The sequence below is a fragment of the Neofelis nebulosa genome, chromosome 18 (genome assembly GCF_028018385.1).
Source record: "Neofelis nebulosa isolate mNeoNeb1 chromosome 18, mNeoNeb1.pri, whole genome shotgun sequence".
Lineage (NCBI taxonomy): Eukaryota > Metazoa > Chordata > Mammalia > Carnivora > Felidae > Neofelis > Neofelis nebulosa.
The window spans coordinates 36,591,195-36,610,218 of NC_080799.1; the positions used below are offsets into that span (position 1 = coordinate 36,591,195).

The 19,024-nt window shown below is 42.5% G+C and overlaps 1 protein-coding gene across 4 annotated transcripts in view; it reads right to left on the bottom strand.

Moving 5' to 3' along the window:
- Positions 1 to 2,473: 2,473 nt before the first annotated feature.
- ATF7IP2 (activating transcription factor 7 interacting protein 2) overlaps positions 2,474 to 19,024 on the bottom strand; it is a 60,245-nt gene continuing 43,694 nt past the window's right edge. For all 4 annotated transcript variants that reach the window (XM_058710213.1, XM_058710212.1, XM_058710214.1 and 1 more), the window contains 2 exons: positions 4,599 to 4,684; positions 2,474 to 3,981 (listed from right to left, as the gene is read on the bottom strand). In XM_058710213.1, coding sequence (XP_058566196.1) covers positions 3,568 to 3,981; positions 4,599 to 4,684 — 500 coding nt within the window. In that variant the 3' untranslated portion in view covers positions 2,474 to 3,567. The remainder of the gene's footprint in view (positions 3,982 to 4,598; positions 4,685 to 19,024) is intronic.

Consider the following 19,024-nt stretch of genomic DNA (forward strand, 5'->3'; position numbering starts at 1 on the left):
GTCCTTGCCCCTGTGATTCGTAAGTGTCTATAGGTGTGTCCATTGGTATCAGCCTTAATTTGTTCAACTTCCTGTAACCTTTAAGGAAGGTGAAGCGACAAACACTCAGAGATTGACTGACACTTATACATATTACCCATTACCATACATCCAGAGGGTGATATAAAATTGGACTTAAAAAAAAAAATCCCTAAAATCCAATTCAGTCAGTTCCTACCCCTTTTGGCCTCATGAGATTTTTGTCAGGGGAGAGATGCAACTTGATTTTTTATCCACCTTGAAGGAAACCCGAATAGGCCACCCCTCAAAAAATAAGCCATTCTGGCGTAAGGATCATGGTGAGCTGAAGGCCGCTGAGAAATGGGAGACATGGGAAGACCTCTTTGCTTTCCCCCTTTCTGCCTAAAATCGGGGCATTTCACATGTGATCTCCTTTGGCTGGCTCTCTTCTGGTGTCACCGATAGGGTAACAGTTGAGAATATTGCCCCTGCACTTTCCAAAAGGCAAAAGCCATTAATGCTTTTTGAGCCACCAACTCTAAGATGCTTGCTATCGACCTTCCTCCCTCATCCTGTTATTGTGAAACTCTTGCTTAAGCTTGTGTACTCACCAACATTCCAGAAGATTTGCTGGCTGGGGATGTGTTTCACTTCGGTGAATGCCCACCACAATCTTGTCCGTGGCGTCAACTCTTGGAGCTTGGCTTAGCACATGAATGTCTACTCCGCATCAGCCGAAGGGTGCAGTCCTCCCCTAAGTGGAGCCCTCGTCCTGTGCTGAGGGATGCCCCCCCACCCCACCCCGCCCCACTCCATTGCTCTGAGCCTGAAACGGGACCTCACAGAGGGAAGCTCAGCTCATCAAATTCAGTTCAGAATCTGGCTTTTCCAGGAGGAGTCAAGATGGTGGAGAAGTAGGGGGGCCCAAATTTCCCTCATCCCTCAAACACATCGGTATTGAGGTCAGAACACTTGGAATCTCAGGAATCCAGTCTGCAGAGGGACAGAAAAATCACAGGTGTACAGAGACACGTGGCGGGACAGAGGTGTATGTTTGTGAATTGGGGGAGATGAAATGGGCAGTGTAGACACAGGGTGGGGGGATCCCCTTCGGTGGAGAGACAAAAGGAAGAGAAAGAGAGGCTGTGGAAGTGTGGGATTATATTCGGATAAGAGAAAACCCTCTCCCGACCACTGGCCAGGGAATTAAAAATATGAAGAGAGCCTGTTTCTACTTTGCAAACAGCCTTAGGAGTTTAGGCCAGAGTTTTCAGGGGTGTATGACTTTGTCTGGGACTGGAGCCAGCAGTGTGTGTGTGTCCTGGGAAGGAGGGGAGCCAGTGATCTTGGGGGTGCAATGGGAGAAAGCAGTCTCCTCCCTGGAGTGCTGTGGGAAGAGAGTGTATTGCCCCCCACATCCAGAAGACCCAGTGCAGGTGTCAGCCAGAGGCCCTTTGTGGCTGGGTGGAGCGGTGCTATTCCAGAACCACACCTGCACACAATGGGATCCTTGTGAAGATACCAGGTTTTGAATCCTAGTGGAGTACCTGGGAGGCATGGGGACTGTGGAACAGGACAAGCCACCCACCTGGGTGGCTCTGTGAGGATGGCCTGAATAGCGTGCTTTGAGACACCCAGTTCAGGGAGGAGATTGGGGTGTCATTTTCCTTTCACCCAGGGGTGGGGCTTCAGGGACCAGGACAGAGGCCCCCAGGGGGCGTGGGCCCCCGCTTACACCAAACCCTGCCCCTCCGTACGTGGTAACTGCTTATCTACCGGGGTGAGATTGACACTGACCGAACCAGACACAGCACAGTCACGGGTCCCAGGCACCAACAGATAACTGTCTTGTGGTTTTTTAGATTAGTCTGTTTTTTTTTCTTTGCTTTCCTTCTCTTCTCCCTCCCCTTTCTACTCTCTTCTTTCTTCCCCCCTTGGAATCAGCCTCAGAGCTTCTGATTTTTTGATCCGTTCTTATTATATATAAAATATGTATTTTTTTCCTCTCCTCTGGTCATTTAATCAGGCATTTTTACCCTATTCTTTTTACACCTTTTCTGTATCTCCTTCTTATTTTCCTCTTTCTGGATTAAGCTTATGGTTTCTTTGATTCTCTGCCTGGTCTTTTTTTCTGCCCCTGTCATTTCTTCGTTTGGGATAAGGTTTCTTCCCTTCTCCCCGGGCCCCCGCTTCTCCTTTTTCCCAGGGTTACTTCAGCAGACGAATCAAAGCACATGAGGCGGAAGGTCCAACTCCCCACCACGAGTAGCGAGATAGAGCAGCCAAAGACACAACAGTGCATGCAAGACCCTCTAAAAACACTTCCTCAAATGCCAGGCCCTGGACGGCGTAGGACCTCTTTTTAATGTAGTAGTTGTCACAGGTGCAGGACATAGCACAAGCTATTACAACACAGAAAGGCCAGAATCGGGCTCTTCCAGTAGAAATGTCTTAGGAGATAAAGACACAGGAAACCGTAAAATAATAGCTTTATTTATGACTGGAGATGTGAAGATATTCACAAAATGCCAAAGAAAATCATTCCTCGTTCAATTTTTGAAATCTCAGAGCTCAGAGGACTGAGCTTTCACTACAAACCGGGAAAGGACACCTCCCGAACAGACAATTCTTCACACTAAGAGTTGGTGTTCCTTTTCTCACCACCCCCTGGGCCCTGAAGTACACGTATCCAGTCTGCTCACGGTTTCCTGGGGAGCTTGTGCTGGCTGCCGCCTCACTTTAGTGCCCCTCAGAGGGGTTCACGGGCCGCATCTCTCGGGGCCCCTTAGTGTTACGTCCTCTCTCCGAGTATGACGGCAGCCAGCAAATGAACAGAGAGTAGCACTGAGGAGTCAGCAAAGGAAAGCCTTGAACCTCAGGCAGACAACTCCATTTTCTGGAGCTGAAATAGAGGGTTGGATACTGTTCTTATCAGAGATACTCTGTTTTATATACACAGCACACAGTGTGTAACTAATTTTATTATAGATATCGAAATATACAAACAAATTTAGGGAAAACCTCCAGGCTCTTTCCCCAGATGACTGACAGGGCCAAAAAGAAAAACACAGGGAGAGGGCAAATGACAAGCCCTTAAGATTTGAACAGAAGGAGAAGACATTTATTTTCGTAAAATCTTGGTGAGCACGCCAGGGATGACCCTTCCTCAGCAGAGAGCTGATTTTTCTTGTACCTACACTGACCACAAAGCAGGGCACCGAACGCTGCTTTCCAAAGGCACAAGTGGCTGCTCGTATTAGGGCTTTGGAGACAGAACAGCAGCACCTCCATAGTCCTAGAGGTTATGTACACAGCACAGCCGAAGTGACGTGAGTCCAGGGAAGCGTATGTTTTAGAACATATCTTCTGGAAGTACTTATTGAACGCAAATCAGAAATTCATGAAATGAGACGTCACTTACAACATAAGGACGAGGCCTGTCCCTGTTCAAAGGGTTCACAATCTGAACTGGCCCCTGGCAAATAGTGTTAGAGGAACACTGTAAACCAACAACTCAAAAATGAAAAAACAAAACAGTGTGATACAATAAATAATCACCAAAGACTTTTAGGTGAGATTTTCAGAAAACCCAGGGATAGATTTTATATCACAAAATGGTCCATATCGTCCAAAAATGTCTTTTGACTGGACGGTAAAATAGTATTTGTTGGAAGCTAAAAATTGAGATAGAGTACAGGCCATTGGGAGTGGTAAAGCTTTAATTTCTCCGATTTTCTTCCAAATAAACTTATTACTAGGGTTGTCATGGCAGAGAAAGAGGTGATAGCTTTCCACAGGGGCACACTTGGGGTTGATTTTAGCGATGTTCCAAGTCAGCGCGATGCCCCTGGGTCTCAGCACCCGCTTCACTTTGAGCTCAGGCTTCTGCGGGGGAAGCGTGTCTCGGGTTTTGTCTACAAGCTCGGGCAGCAGTGGTGGTGGTTCTGGGAGAGGCGGCAGGTGCTCAAAGGACTCAGGAGCCTAAAAACACATTTAGAAAGTTTAGCGAGCTGGCTCGGCGGGCTCTGGTAATTTACACGCGTGCAACTGCAGTTCGAAATCTACTTCCCAGTTTTCTGTCCGTTTCTCCAAATCCTCAGGACAAAAGGATGCTTCAAGACTATGTGGGGCTAGGGGCAGTCTTTTTAAGCATAAGCTGCTTTTGGCATTATGATTTGCACACTCTGCAGTGTCACTAATCCAGAACGGTGAGGTCCCAGACATTCTGGATCAATATTCCAGCTCATTTCCAACTTGTGTTCCCAAACGCTGTGCTAGTTTACATGAATGGTGTGAGTGTACATGAACACCCATTTCTCTCCACCATCATCAACAATGGCGACTGCTCTTAAAAATCTTTTGTATACACACACACACACACACACACACACACACACACACACACACAGTTGTATTTGCTTTAACTTTTATAGCTTCTGGAAGACTCCATTATTTTGACTGCATACATAAGGAGATGTACAACAGCACAGTTTTAAAAGCACAAGCTGCAAGGGGACCCAAATGCGTCTGCCTAGGTAAATGGGTACTTCCCCTCAATCTGGAAGGAGCATCCCTTATAGAGCATCTCCCATCAGTACCTGGGCTGCATTTTGTGCCACTGGGGTTGTCTCTTTTGAGGTTGAAACCGCTTTTGCGGGTGACTCCAGGGTGGATACTGAACTTTCTGTGAACACAAGGTGTAAGAAGTAAAATTTATCTGCAACAATCAATTCCATAGCCTTTAAGCAAAGCTAGTTACGTCCACCTTAACTTTATGTATCACAATTATACTGTTAAAACATATGCTCCAAGTATTAGGAATCTTGAGACAACAGAAGATGACATATTATTCACATTATTTAATAATAATTAAATGTGAACTAAAGTTACAAAACTGTGAAATAAGATGACAAACTTTTGATAAATATTCAAGACCCAAAGGTGCTAAATACAGCGAACTTTCCTTCAAATGGGACAAGAATTCTCCCCTTAAACACTGAAGTCATTATGTAAGCTGCAAGTAGGAAAAACTACACCCAGGAGAGTGCTCCTGGCTCAGGGCTCTTAGAGGTGGCTTGTGCTCTCTCAGGCCAACAGGATATTTGCAAACAGAGCCATCTGCAATCCTGTATAAATATGTGACACACACAAGTCCTAGGAATTCAAATGAAATATCAGGCATCCTGGAGGTTATAGGACTCTGCTGCGGAGGCTACTTCAGCCTAGAGGGCATCAGATATACCACTGACCCTTGAACAACACAGGCTCGGTCCACCTAGATGTCGCTGTTTTTCACTAAATGTAGTACAGTCCTGTACAAATATTTTCTCTTCCTTATAATTGTCAAGCCATTTTTTCTCTAGCTTACTGTATTGTAAGAAAACAGTATATACGACACAGAACACACAAACAGGTGTTGACTGTTTGTTATCAGTAAGGTTTCCAGTCAACGGTGGGTTGTTAGTAGTTACATTCTGGGGAGCCAACAGTCATATGCAGATTTTCTTTACTTTTTTCTTTTTTTTTTCTTAGTTTATTTATTTTGAGAGAGCAAGAGAGCAAGTGTGAATGGGGGAGGGGCAGAGAGTGGGAGACAGAGAGTCTCAAGCAGGCTCTACAATGCCAGCGCAGAGACTGATGCGGGCCTTTGAACTCTCGAACTATGAGATTATGACCTGAGCCAAAATCAAGAGTTGGATGTATAACTGAGCCACCTGCGTGCCCCTAGGCAGATTTTCTTTTCTTTTGTTTTCTTGATAAAAATGTTTAATGTTTATTTGTTTTGAGAGAGAGAGAGAGAGAGAGAGAGAGACAGAGAGAGGGGGATACAGAGGATCCAAAGTAGGTTCTGTGCCGACAGCAGATAGCCTGATGTGGGGCTCGAACTCACAAACCATGAGGTCATGACCCGAGCCAAAGTTAGACGCTTAACTGAGTCACCCCACAGATGTTCAGCTGTGTGGAGGCTGGTGTCCCTATCCCCCACATTACCCAGGGTCAACCATAAATTGTGGACTGTGGTAAGGGAGAGGGGAGGGAAAAGGGAGAAAAAGGAGAACAGAAGAGAGCTGGTGAAGGGAAGAAAAGGGTAAAACAGAGAAAATGTGAGCCTAAGGGAGAGACAGAAGATTTTAGTTGGCCCAGGACAATGTTCTGAAGTTGTATCCATGTAGTTGTATATAATAATATTTTGCTTATTTAAAAAAAATTTTTTTTTTACATTTATTTATTTTTGAGAAACAGAGTGAGACAAAGCATGAGCCGGGGAGGGGCAGAGAGAGATGGAGACACAGAATCCGAAGCAGGGTCCAGGCTCTGAGCAAGCAGGTCAGCACAGAGCCTGATGCGGGGCTCAAACCCACGAACTGTGAGATCATGACCTGAGCCAAAGTCGGAGGTTCAACCAACTGAGCCACCCAGGTGCCCCTATTTTTTTTTTAAATAAGCTCCCAAAGTGGGGTTTGAACTCACAACCCTGTGATCAAGAGCCACGTGCACCACCAACGGAGCCAGCCAGACACCCCAACATTTTGTTCATATTTGCTGTTGAGTAGCATTTAGCTGTATTATAGATATGCCGCAACCTGTTTCTCCATTTATCCACTGATGGACATTTGCACTGTTTCTAGTTTGGGGCTACATGCATAAAGTGGCCACAAACATACGTGTCAAGTCTTTGTGGATGTGGGTTTTCATTTCTCTTGGGCCAATCAATACCTAAGATTAGAATAACGCGGTCACACGGTACGGGTGCAGTTGACCTACTGAACCGCCAGATCACTTCGAAAGTGGTTTTACCATAGTACATCCCTACCGCTACGGCCTGGGAATTCTAGGCTGTTCCACATCCGTGCCCACACTCTGTGTATTTTCAGTTGTTCTCCTCTGTAGCCATGTTGCGGCATCTCATTCCAGTCTGCACTGGCCTGGCGAGTGACGATGTCGAGGATGTTCTCTCGTGCCAGTCCACCATCCCCACAGCCTCTACAGTGAAGTGTCATCCGTTTGTTGGCGTTTAATTGGCTCTTTTTCTCCCAAGCATCTTAAGGGAGAAGCTTATCAGATTGCTCATTTTAGACTTTCCATTTTTTCTAATATAAACATTTAATGCTAGTAACTTCCCTCCAAGCACTGCTCTATCTGCTTCCCTCACATTTTGCTGTTTCAATTTTCATTCAGTTGAAAACATTTTCAAATTTCCCTTTTGACTGCTTTGACTCCTGGGTTATTTAGAAACGTGTTTGGTCTGCAAATACCTAGCGATTTTCCAGCGATCCCTGTTACTGATTGTGAATTTAATTCTGCCGTGTCAAAGAACATACCCTGCAGGACTACAGTCCTTTTAAATATACTGGGACTAGTTTTATGGTCCAGAACACAATCTGTCCTACTGCATGTTTCATATGCACTTAAAGAGAAGGTATATTCTGCCATGGTTGAGTTGAGCGTTCTACAAATGTCAGTTAGCTTAAGCTGGGTTGGTAGTGTTGCTCAGGTTTCTACATACCCTGTCAATTGCTGAGAATGGAGTGATGGAACCTCTAATTCTAATGGCTTATTTTTCTATTTGTCATCTCAGTCCTATAAGTTTTTGCATCAGGAATTCTGAAATGCTGTGATTAAGTACATACACATGTAGGTTTCCCAGGTCTTCCTGTTGAAATGACTGCTTTACCATTAGAGATAGTCTTCTTTACCCCTGGTAATATTCCTTGTTCTCAAGTCCATTTGATGGTAATACCGTCACCCCAGCTTTCTCACGACTAGCGTCTGTATGCTTTGGCATAGCTGTCTCCCTCCATCCTTTTAACCTCTCCATGTATTTGTATCTGAAGGGCATCATATAATTATCTTAAAGTTGGATCTTGTTTTCTTATCCAGTCCAACAAGGTCTGCTTGTGAATGTAGTATTTAGACCACGAACACTCGTTCTAATTATCAGTATGGCTGGGTTTAACTCTACCACCTTGCCTTCTGTTCTCTGTTAGTTTCGTTTGCTCTTTGCATTTTTTGTGGCTTCTCTTAGATTATTTAAAAATTCCATTTTATCCTCACTATGGTCTATTAGCTATACTTGCACTTAAAAAAATTATCGCTCTAGGCATTACCATATGTATCTTCAATAACTTAGTCTGTTTTCAAGTAACATACGAATAAAACGTTAAGACCCTCACAAGAGCATACATCCATTCCTGTCTTATGCACCACTCTTGTCATATATTAACTTCCACATATATTAGAAACTCTACAACATGGTATTACATTCTTTCACATACAACACTTTCCATCTGCTATCATTTTCATTTTGCTAGAAGAACTTCCTTTATTTTTTTTTCTGCAAATTTTTATTTAAATTCTAGTTGCTTAACATATGTAATACTGGCTTTAGGGGTAGAATTTAGTGATTCATCGTTTACACGTAACACCCAGTGCTCGTCATTACAAATACCCTCCTTCATGCCCATCCCCCATCTCCCCCCCCCCCTCCATCAACCCTTAGTTTGTTCTCAATCATTAAGAGTCTCTTATGGTTTGCTTCCCTCTCTCTCTTTTCCCTTCCCATACGTTCATCGGTTTTCTTTCCTAAATTCCACGAGTGAAATCATATGGTATTTGACTTTCCCTGACTGACTTATTTCACTTAGCATAATATACTCTAGCTCCTTCCCTGCTGTTACCAATTATAAGATTTAATTCTTTCTGGTGGCTGGGTAATAATCCATTGTGTGTGGGTGTGTGTATGTATGTGTATTATCGTACACATACATATACAAACACCTTTAATCCATTCTTCAATTGATGGGACACTTTGGCTCTTTCCATAGTTTGGCTATTGTTGACAATGCTGCTAATAAACATCAGGGTGCATGCACCCCTTAGAACCTGTATTTTTATATCTTTTGGATAAATACTTAGTAGTGCAATTGGATTGTATGGTAGTTCCATTTTAAAATTGTTGAGGAACCTCCATATTGTTTTCCAGAGTGGCTGCACCAATTTGCATTCCCACCAACAGTGTTAAGAGGGTTCCCCTTTCTCCATATCTTCACCAACATCTGTTGTTTCCTGTGTTGTTAAATGTTAGCCATTCTGACAGGTGTGAGGTAGTTTCTCAATGTGGTTTTGATTTGTGTTTCTCTGATGATGAGTGATGTTGAGCATCTTTGCAGGTGTCTGTTAGCCATCTGGATGTCTTCTTTGGAAAACTGTCTATTCATGTCTTCTGCCCATTTCTTAACTGGGTTATTTTTGGGGTGTTGAATTTGGTAAGTTCTTTATAGATTTTGGATACTAACCCTGTATCAGATATGTCATTTGCAAATATCTTCTCCCATTCCTTAGGCTGCCTTTTAGTTTTGTTGATTGTCTCCTTTGCTGTGCAGTAGCCTTTTATCTTGATGAAGTCCCAATAGTTTATTTTTACTTTTGTTTTCCTCGCCTCTGGCGATGTGTCTAGTAAGAAGTTGCTACGGCAGAGGTCACAGAGGTTGCTACCTGTGTTTTCCTCTAGGATTTTGATGCTTTCCTGTCTCACATTTAGGTCGTTCATCCATTTTGAATTTATTTTTGTGTATGGTATAAGAAAGTGGTCCAATTTTCCCAACGCCATTTGTTGAAGAGATGGTTTGTTTCCCATTGGCTATTCTTTTCTGCTTTGGTAAAGATTAGTTAACCATATAGTTGTGGGTCCATTTCTGAGTTTTCAATTCTCCATTGAAATGTTCCACTGATCTATGTGTCTCTGTTTGTGCCAGCACCATATTGTCCTGATGACTACAGCTTTGTAATATAGCTCGAAGTCTGGAATCGTGATGTCTCTACCTTTGCCTTTATTATTCAAGATTGCTTTGGCTGTTCAGGGTCTTTTGTGGTTCCACACAAATTTTAGGATTGTTTGTTCTATCTCTGTGAAGAATGCTGGTGGTATTTTGATAGGGATTGCATTAAATGTGTAGATTGCTTTAGATCATGTAGATATTTTAACAATGTTGGTTCTTCCAGTCCATGAGCATGGATTTTTTTCCCCCCATTTCATTGTGTCCTCCTAAGTTTATTTTGTAAGTGCTCTTTGGTTTTCAGAGTATAGACCTTTTACCTCTTTGGTTAGGTTTATTCCTAGGTATCTTACTGGTTTTGGTGCAACTGTAAATGGGGTCGATTCCTTGATTTCTTTTTCTGCTGCTTCATTACTGGTGTATAGAGATGCAACAGAAGTACAGAGATGTACAGAAGTACATTGATTTTATATCCTTCAACTTTGCTGAATTCATGTATTAGTTCTAGCAATTTTTCTGTTGGAGTCTTTCAGGTTTTCCACAGTAAGTATCATGTCTGCAGATAGCAGAACTCTGACTTCTTCCTTGCTGATTTGGATGCCTTTCATTTCTTTTTGTTGTCTGAGGCTAAGACTTCCAGTACTATGTTAAATGATAATGGTGAGAGTGGATATCCCTGTCTTGTTCCTGACTGCAGAGGAAAAACCTTATTTTTCCCCACTGAGGATATTGGCTGTGAATCTTTTGTATATGGCTTTTATGATGTTGAGGTATGTTCCATCTATACCTACTTTGTTGAGGGTTTTTATTAAGAATGGATGCTGTATTTTGTCAAATGCTTTTTCTGCATTTATTGAGACAGTCATATGGTTCTTACCCTTTTATTAATGTGGTATTATCACACTGATTGGTTTGTGAACATTGAACCACCCCTGCAACCTAGGAACAAATCTCACTTGGTTGTGGTGAATAATTCTTTTAATGTACGGTTGGATTCAATCTGCTAGCATCTTGTTGAGAATTTCTGGGTCCATGTTCATCAGGGATATTGGCCTGTAATTCTCCTTTTAGGTGGGGTCTTTGTCTGGTCTTGGGATATTATATTAATAACTCTTCTTTAAAATTTTTTTTTCAACGTTTTTAATTTATTTTTGGGACAGAGAGAGACAGAGCATGAACGGGGGAGGGGCAGAGAGAGAGGGAGACACAGAATCGGAAACAGGCTCCAGGCTCTGAGCCATCAGCCCAGAGCCTGACGCGGGGCTCAAACTCACGGACCGCGAGATCGTGACCTGGCTGAAGTCGGACGCTTAACCGACTGCGCCACCCAGGCGCCCCAATAACTCTTCTTTAAATGTCTGTTAGAATTCCCCTGGGAAGCCATCTGTCCCTGAACTTTTGTTTGTTGGGAGATTTTTTTTTTAATTTTTTTTTTAACGTTTATTTATTTTTGAGACAGAGAGAGACAGAGCATGAACAGGGGAGGGGCAGAGAGAGAGGGAGACACAGAATCGGAAGCAGGCTCCAGGCTCTGAGCCATCAGCCCAGAGCCCGACGTGGGGCTCGAACTCGCGGACCGCGAGATAGTGACCCGAGCTGAACTCGGATGCTTAACCGACTGAGCCACCCAGGCACCCCTCCCTGTTGGGAGATTTTTAATTACAGATCCAATTTCTTTGCTGGCTATGGGCTTGCTTAAATTTTCTATTTCTTCCTGTTTCAGTTTTGGTAGTGTATATGTTTCTAGGAATTTGTCAATTTCTTACACATTGCCTGGTTTTTTTGGCAATTTTTCATAATATTTTCTTAAATTTTTTTGTATTTCTGTATTTGCGGTGATATCTTTCATTTGTAATTTTATTTATTTGCATCTTTTCTCTTTTCTTTTTGATAAGTTTGGCTAGGAGTTTATCAATTTTATTCTTTCAAAGAGCCAGCTTAGTTTCATTGATCTGTTTGTTTCTCTATCATTTATTTCTGCTCTAATCCTTGTTTTCTCCTTCTCCTGCTCACTCTATTTGCTGTTCCTTTTCTAGCTCCTTAAGGTTAGGTGGCATATTTGACTTTTCTTGCTTCTTGAGGTAAGCCTGTATTGCAATATTCTTCCCTCTTAGCAGAGCCTTTGCTGCATCCCAAAAGTTTTGCACTGTTGTGCTTTAATTTTCAAGCACGAGTGGGAGAGGGACAGAGAAAGAGGGAGAGTCCCAAGCAGGCTCTGTGCTATCAGCACAGAGCCTGATGTGGGCCTTGAACTCACAAACCATGAGATCATGACCTGAACTGAAATCAAGAGTTGGATGCTTAACCAACTGAGCCACCCAGGTGCCCCAACCCATTTATTCTTTAGTAGGATATTTTTTAATCTCCATGTATTGTGGTCTTTCCAAATTTTTTGTTGTGGTTGACTTCAAGTTTCATAGCACTGTGGTCTGAAAACATGCATGCATGATCTCAGTCTCTTTGTGCTTGTTGAGGGCTGATTTGTGATCTATTCTGGAGAATATTCTATATGCACTTGAAAAGTATGTGTATTCTGCCACTTTAGGATGAAATGTTCTGAATAAATCCGTTAAGTCCATCTGGTCCAATGTGCCAATCAAAGCCGCTGTTTCTTTGATTTTCTGTTTAGATGATTTGTCCATTGCTGTGAAAGTGGGTTGTTGAAGTCCCATACTATTATTGTGTTATTATCTGTGAGTTTCCTTATGTTTGTTATTAATTGATTTGTATATTTGGGGGCTTCCACTTGGAGGCATAAATATTTACAGTTGTTAGATTTTGTTTTTAATGTATTATATTTATTATTATTTATTTTTTCATTTAGTTTATTATTTATTTTAGAGAGACCACACACGTGTGAATGGGGGAGAGGGGCAGGGGAGGAAGGGAGGGAGAGGGAGAGAGGGAGAGAGGGAGAGGGAGGGAGAGAGAGAGAGAGAGAGAGAGAGAGAGAAAGGGAGGGAGGGAGAATCTTAAGCAGGCTCCATGCTCAACGCAGAGCCTAACGTGGAGCCTGAGATTATGATCAGAGCTGAAATTGAGTCGGATGGTCAAATGACTAAGCCACCCAGACGGCCCACAACTGTTAGATCACCTTGATGGACAGACCCCTTAATCATGATATAATGCCCTTCTTCATCTTTTCTTAAGTCTTCGGTTTAAAATTTAGTACTTCTGATATAAGTATGCCTACTCTGGCTTTATTTTGGCATCCATTAGCCATGATAGATGGTTCTCCATTCCTTTACTTTCAGTCTGCACCTATGTTTAGGTCTAAAATGAGTCTCTTCAGGAAACCATCAAAACCTTAGAGGAGAAAGGAGGAAAAAACCTCTCTGACCTCAGCTGCAGCAATTTCTTACTTGACACATCTCCAAAGGCAAGGGAATTAAAAGCAAAAATGAACTATTGGGACCTCATGAAGATACAAAGCTTCTGCACTGCAAAGGAAACAATCAACAAAACTAAAAGGCAACCAACGGAATGGGAAAAAATATCTGCAAATGACATATCAGACAAAGGACTAGTATCCAAAATCCATAAAGAAGTCACCAAACTCCACACCCGAAAAACAAATAATCCAGTGAGGAAATGGGCAGAAGACATGAACAGACACTTTTCCAAAGAAGACATCCAGATGGCCAACAGGCACATGAAAAGATGCTCAACGTCACTCCTCATCAGAGAAATACAAATCAAAACCACACTGAGATACCACCTCACGCCAGTCCACAGTGTGGGGGTTCCTCAAAAAATTAAAAATAGATCTACCCTCTGACCAGCAATAGCACTGCTAGGAATTTACCCAAGGGATACAGGAGTGCTGATGCATAGGGGCACTTGTATCCCAATGTTTATAGCAGCACTTTCAACAATAGCCAAATGATGGAAAGTGCCTAAATATCCATCAACTGATGAGTGGATAAAGAAATTGTGGTTTATATACACAATGGAATACTACTTGGCAATGAGAAAGAATGAAATATGGCCTTTTGTCACAATGAGGATGGAAATGGAGAGTGTGATGCTAAGTGAAATAAGTCATACAGAGAAAGACAGATACCATATGTTTTCACTCTTATGTGGATCCTGAGAAACTTCACAGAAGACCATGGGGAAGGGGAAGGAAAAAAAAAGTCAGAGAGGGAGACAGCCAAACCGTAAGAGACTCTTAAAAACGGAGAATAAACTGAGGGTTGATGGGGGCTGGGAGGGAAGGGAGGGGAGGGGAGGGTGGGTAATGGGCATTGAGGAAGTCACCTGTTGGGATTAGCACAGGGTGTTGTATGGAAACCAATTAAACAATAAATTTCATATTCAAAAAATAAATAAAATAAGTCTCTTGTAGGCAGCATATACAAGACTTGTTTTATTTATCCATTCTGATACTCTATGTCTTTTGACTGGAGCATTTAGTCAATTTACATTCAGAGTGGTACTGAAAACATAGGAATTTAGCGCCATTGTGTTATCTGTAAAGTTGGTGTTTGTGGTGATGTTCTCTGTTCCTTTTGGTCTTTTTTTCCCTTCCCCACTCAGAGTCTGCCCCTTTAATATTTCTTGCAGGGCTGTTTTAGTGCTCATGAACTCCTTTAGTTTTTACTTGCACGGGAAACTCTCTCTCCTTCTATTCTGAATGATAGCCTTGCTGGATATGCAGCCTGACTGCACATTTTCCCCGTTCAGCATGTTGAACAAATCATTCCACTCCTTTCTGACCTGCCAAGTTTCTGTGGACAGATCTGATGTGACCCTGATTTATTTTCTCTTATAGGTTAAGGACACTTTCCCCCTTGCTACTTTCAGGATTCTTTCCTTGTCTATGTATTTTGTGAATTTGACTACGATATGCCTTGATGATGGCCAGCTTTTGCTGAATTTAATGGCAGTTCTCTGTGCTTCTTGGATTTTGAAGTCTGTTTCCTTATTAGGGAAGTTTTCAGCTATAATCTGATTAAATAAACCCTCTCCTCCTTTTTCTTTCTCTTCTTCTTCTGGGACTCCTATGATACGAAAGTTTACACATTTAAGGAGTTGCTGTGTTCTCTAAATGTACAATTATGATCCAATACATTTTTTCCCTCTTTTTTTCCGCTTCATTATTTTTCATAATTTTATCTTCTATATCACTCATTTGTTCCTCTGCTTCATCCGTCCTCAGTGTCACTGCATCCATTTGGGTTTGCATCTCAATTACAGCATTTTTTATTTTGGCCTTTGACTAGTGTTTTGTTCTTTGATCTCTGCAGTAATGGATTCTCTAAGTGTCTTCTATGTTTTTCTCAAGCCCAGCTAGTATCCTTGTGATTACTGAATTCCTCCGTCTTGTCATTTTGTCTGGGCCACTGGTCTGTTTGTGTGTGTGATTGTTTAGGAAAGTCTGTTGTATTCCTACTCTTGAGAATAATGGCTATTACAGGGGGGGAAAAAAAACAAAAAAAAAAAAACAAAAAAAAAACTAGATCCTAAGTGTGTTTTGGTGTGCTTGTTAAAAGAAGTAGATCCATAAATAAATAAATAAATAAATAAATAAATAAATAAAGCAATATTTAAAAATAAATTAAAAAAAAATGAAAGTAAATCCTGGGTGTGCTTTGGTCTGCTTGTTAAAATAAGTTAGATCCAAAAAACAAAACAAAAAAAGGAAGCTAGGTCCAGTTTCCCCTAGAGCCAAAGCTTTGCAGCAGTCCAAGACTTTGTGCGGGGGGGGAGGGGGGGGTCTGTGCTGGCCTCCCGGAGGTGGAGCCTGCTATGCTGATTCTCAGGTGAACTTGCCCTAATGGAGGTGCATCTCCCGGGGGCGGGGGGGGTGCTTGGTGTAAGCGGCTCTAGCCTCCACTGGATGGCACTGTTTTGCTCATTGAAGTCGGTCCGTGCTGATGGGTAGAGGTGGGGGGCACTGAGGCGTAGAGGGTGAGGGGGTGGGGATGGCACTGCCTTGCTCTCTCCTCCTAGGAGCTGGGAGTTTGTGCCCGCCACCCTTCAGGACGCCCTCAGAGAAATGTGAATCATCACCTTTCTTGTGTGCCCCACTGCTGCCAAATCCCTGCCTTCACCCTGCCTGTGTCTGAGTTGTCCACCTGCCAGGCAGCACGGTACTGCTGTGTTCTACGTTGGGTGTGTGCCTGGGTTTCAAAACTCCAAACTCCAAGACGCAGACCCCCGCTGATCCTCTGGGGGAGGGTCTTGCCTTGCTTTTGCCTTTTGCTAGTCTGTCCCAGAAGAGCAGTCGCAGAACTGCACGGCGGTTCGGAGCTCACGGTAAACTGCACAACAAGGCTGGCACCGAGGTTTGCTGCCCCCCAGCTGGTGTCTGCTCCTGCGCTAGCAAACAGGGCAGCATGCTGGCGCCGCCAGTTCTGTTTGTCCCCAGAGAGGCCATGCCACCACTCCCACACGTACTCCAAGCAGGGGAACCGTTTCTTCCTGTGCCACCCAAGGGATCCTCAGACCACGGTGCCTGTTCCTGGGTCTCCACCCTCCTTCCCCACCTGCTAAGCCCACCAGGCACGGCCACAGCGATGGCGTAGCCCTCTAAAACTTGAGACTTTGCGCTCCACTGCTTGTAATAACCTGCAGCAGTCAGCCTTTCTTCTTTTCCCGGTTGATGGTTTCGAGGAAGATTTTCTTCTTGTGCAATCCACTGCAGGTGTTCTCTCTCTCTCTCTCTCTGTTGCTCCCTTCTCTGTGATCAGGGCTCCCTTCCGTTCGCAGCACCCACAGCTCTTTTCTCCCCTAAATCAAGTCTCTGCAGCTCCCCTTCCACAACATGGCTGTTTTCCTACTTTCAGTTGTGCAGTTTTCCTCCGTCAGGCCTCGGATCGATTTCCTGGGTATTCAGAATGATTTGATACTTATCTAGCTGTGTTCAAGAGAGGAGGCAAGTTTAGGGACCTCTACCCCTCCCAGAACTTCCTTTATTTTTAATCATGAAGGTTTACTGGCAACAAATGTTATCTTAAAAAGTCTTTTTATATATTTATTTTGAGAGAGAAAGAGCATGTGTGTGGGAGGGGGGAGAAGCAGAGCGAGAGGGAATCTGAAGCAGGCTCGTCTCCACCAGTAGCACAGAGCCCAATGTGAGGCTCGAATTCACGAACCATGAGAATGCATGAACCTGAGCTGAAACCAAGAGTCGAATCCTTAACTGAGTGAACCACCCACACGTTCCTATCTAAAAAAGTCTCAATTTTGCTTTCACTTTTGAAAGATATACTTGGTAAGGATATCCCCCCCCCCCCGGCCTTTTAATGATGTCATTTGACTGTCTTTTGGTTTGCACAGTTCCAAATGAGAAAACTGAATTCTTCGTTCTTCTCTCTATATTTTATGATACATTTTTTTCCTTAAAAACAATTTTTGGTTTTTTTTCTGATTGCTTTGAAGATTTATCCCTGGTTTTCAGGAATTGATTATGAGGTACCTTGATATGGTTTTCTTTGTATTTATCCTCCTTGGAATTTACTGAAGTTCTTAATTATGTGGGTTTGTGCTTTTCATTAAATTTAGAAAACTTCTGACCATACATGTATGTAGGTACACTTGGTATTATCCCACAGCTCATTAAAAAACTCTTACTCCTTTTTTCCCCAGCCTTTTTTCTTTTCTCTTTTTAATCTTCCTTTAATTTGGATAGTTTCTTTCTAAGCTATTTGGTCAGGTACTATTTCTTCCAATTTACCAATTTGTTTTCCTTCTTCTGTGTTTAATATGCTGTTTTTTTCTAGTCACTGAATTCTGTTTTCTAATTTGGTTCTATTTTATATATTTTCTTTCTCTTATTATGTTCCTGTGTACTTTTTACCTTTGAGCATATTTCTTTTTTCTTTTTTCAATTTAAATTTTTTATGTAATCCCCCAATTTGGAGCTCAAACTCCAGATCAAGAGCCAGGTGCCCCAGTTTGAGCATATTTATATCACATCTTTCAAAGTCCCTCTCTGTTAATTTTGTCATCTCTGTCATTTCTAAGTTTGTTTCAAATAGATTGATTTTTCTCTTGGTTATGGATTCAATTTTTTAAAGAAAAATTTTTTTAACATTTATTCATTTTTGAGAGAGAGATGGAGCATGAGCGGGGGAGGGGCAGAGAGAGAGGGAGACACAGAATCTGAAGCAGGATCCAGGCTCTGAGCTGTCAGCACAGGGCCTGACGTGGGGCTTGAACTCACGGACCATGAGATCATGACCTGAGCTGAAGTCGGACGTTCAACCGACTGAGCCAGCCAGGCGCCCCTGGATTCCAATTTTTTTTTTTTTAATCTTTGTATCTCTAGTGACTTTTAAATTGGATAATGGATATTATAAAATGTAAATGGCTGTATGTCGAATTCCATTCTCTCTCATTTTAAACAGAACACAGTGAGCTTTGTGTGGTAAGCCATCAAGTTACATGTAGTTCAGCTTGATCCTTTCGAAGTTTGTTTTTAGATTTTATTAGGGTAAGGCTACAGTTGGCTTTGCTCTAAGATGAGTTTACACCCAGATATTCAGAAGACTCTGCCACTATAGCTGGTCAAAATGGAAACATTTCCTACCTGTGAGCATAAAGCTCTTTGGTCATTCTTTGCCCAGATGTATTGAGTTTCACTCTACCCATGTGTGGCTTAATACTTCAGTAAGGACTCAAGAGGATTCTATGGTAACCTCCTGGGGCTCTTTCTCTGAGTGGCTTGCTGATTCTGATACTATAGTCTTCCCCTTCTCTCCAGCTGCCTTAGCCTCTCTGGACGCCAATCTCTGTCTCCTCACCTCAGCAAGACAGACATTCTCTGCTTGGGAGCTCCTACCGTGTACCACAGTCTAGGAAGGGAGTTGGGACGATCTGTACAGCTCATCTCATTCACTGCCTTCTCTCAGGGGTTGTAGTTCCTATCCTGCAATATCTGAAAAGGTTTTTAAAAATTACATCTTGTTTAGTTTAGTGTGTTTATGGCAGAAAAGGGAAGTCTGGGATCATTTACTCACATCACTACTCTCTATACATACATTTGTAACTTTTTTCTCTTGTTATATTACTAACACGTTTTCATCAACACATGTACTTCTTCTACAGCATTATTTTTAATGGCTGAATACTGCTGCACCATATAAATGTGTGCAATCGATCCTATATTTCTAGGAATTTAAGGGTTTCCAAAGTTTTATCACAAATAGCACTGTGATGAACATTTTCAAAGAATTTGGGGGTCAAAAGGCTTCCATATTTGTAAAGTTTTTGACATTGATAAAAATGTCATCCAGAAAGAT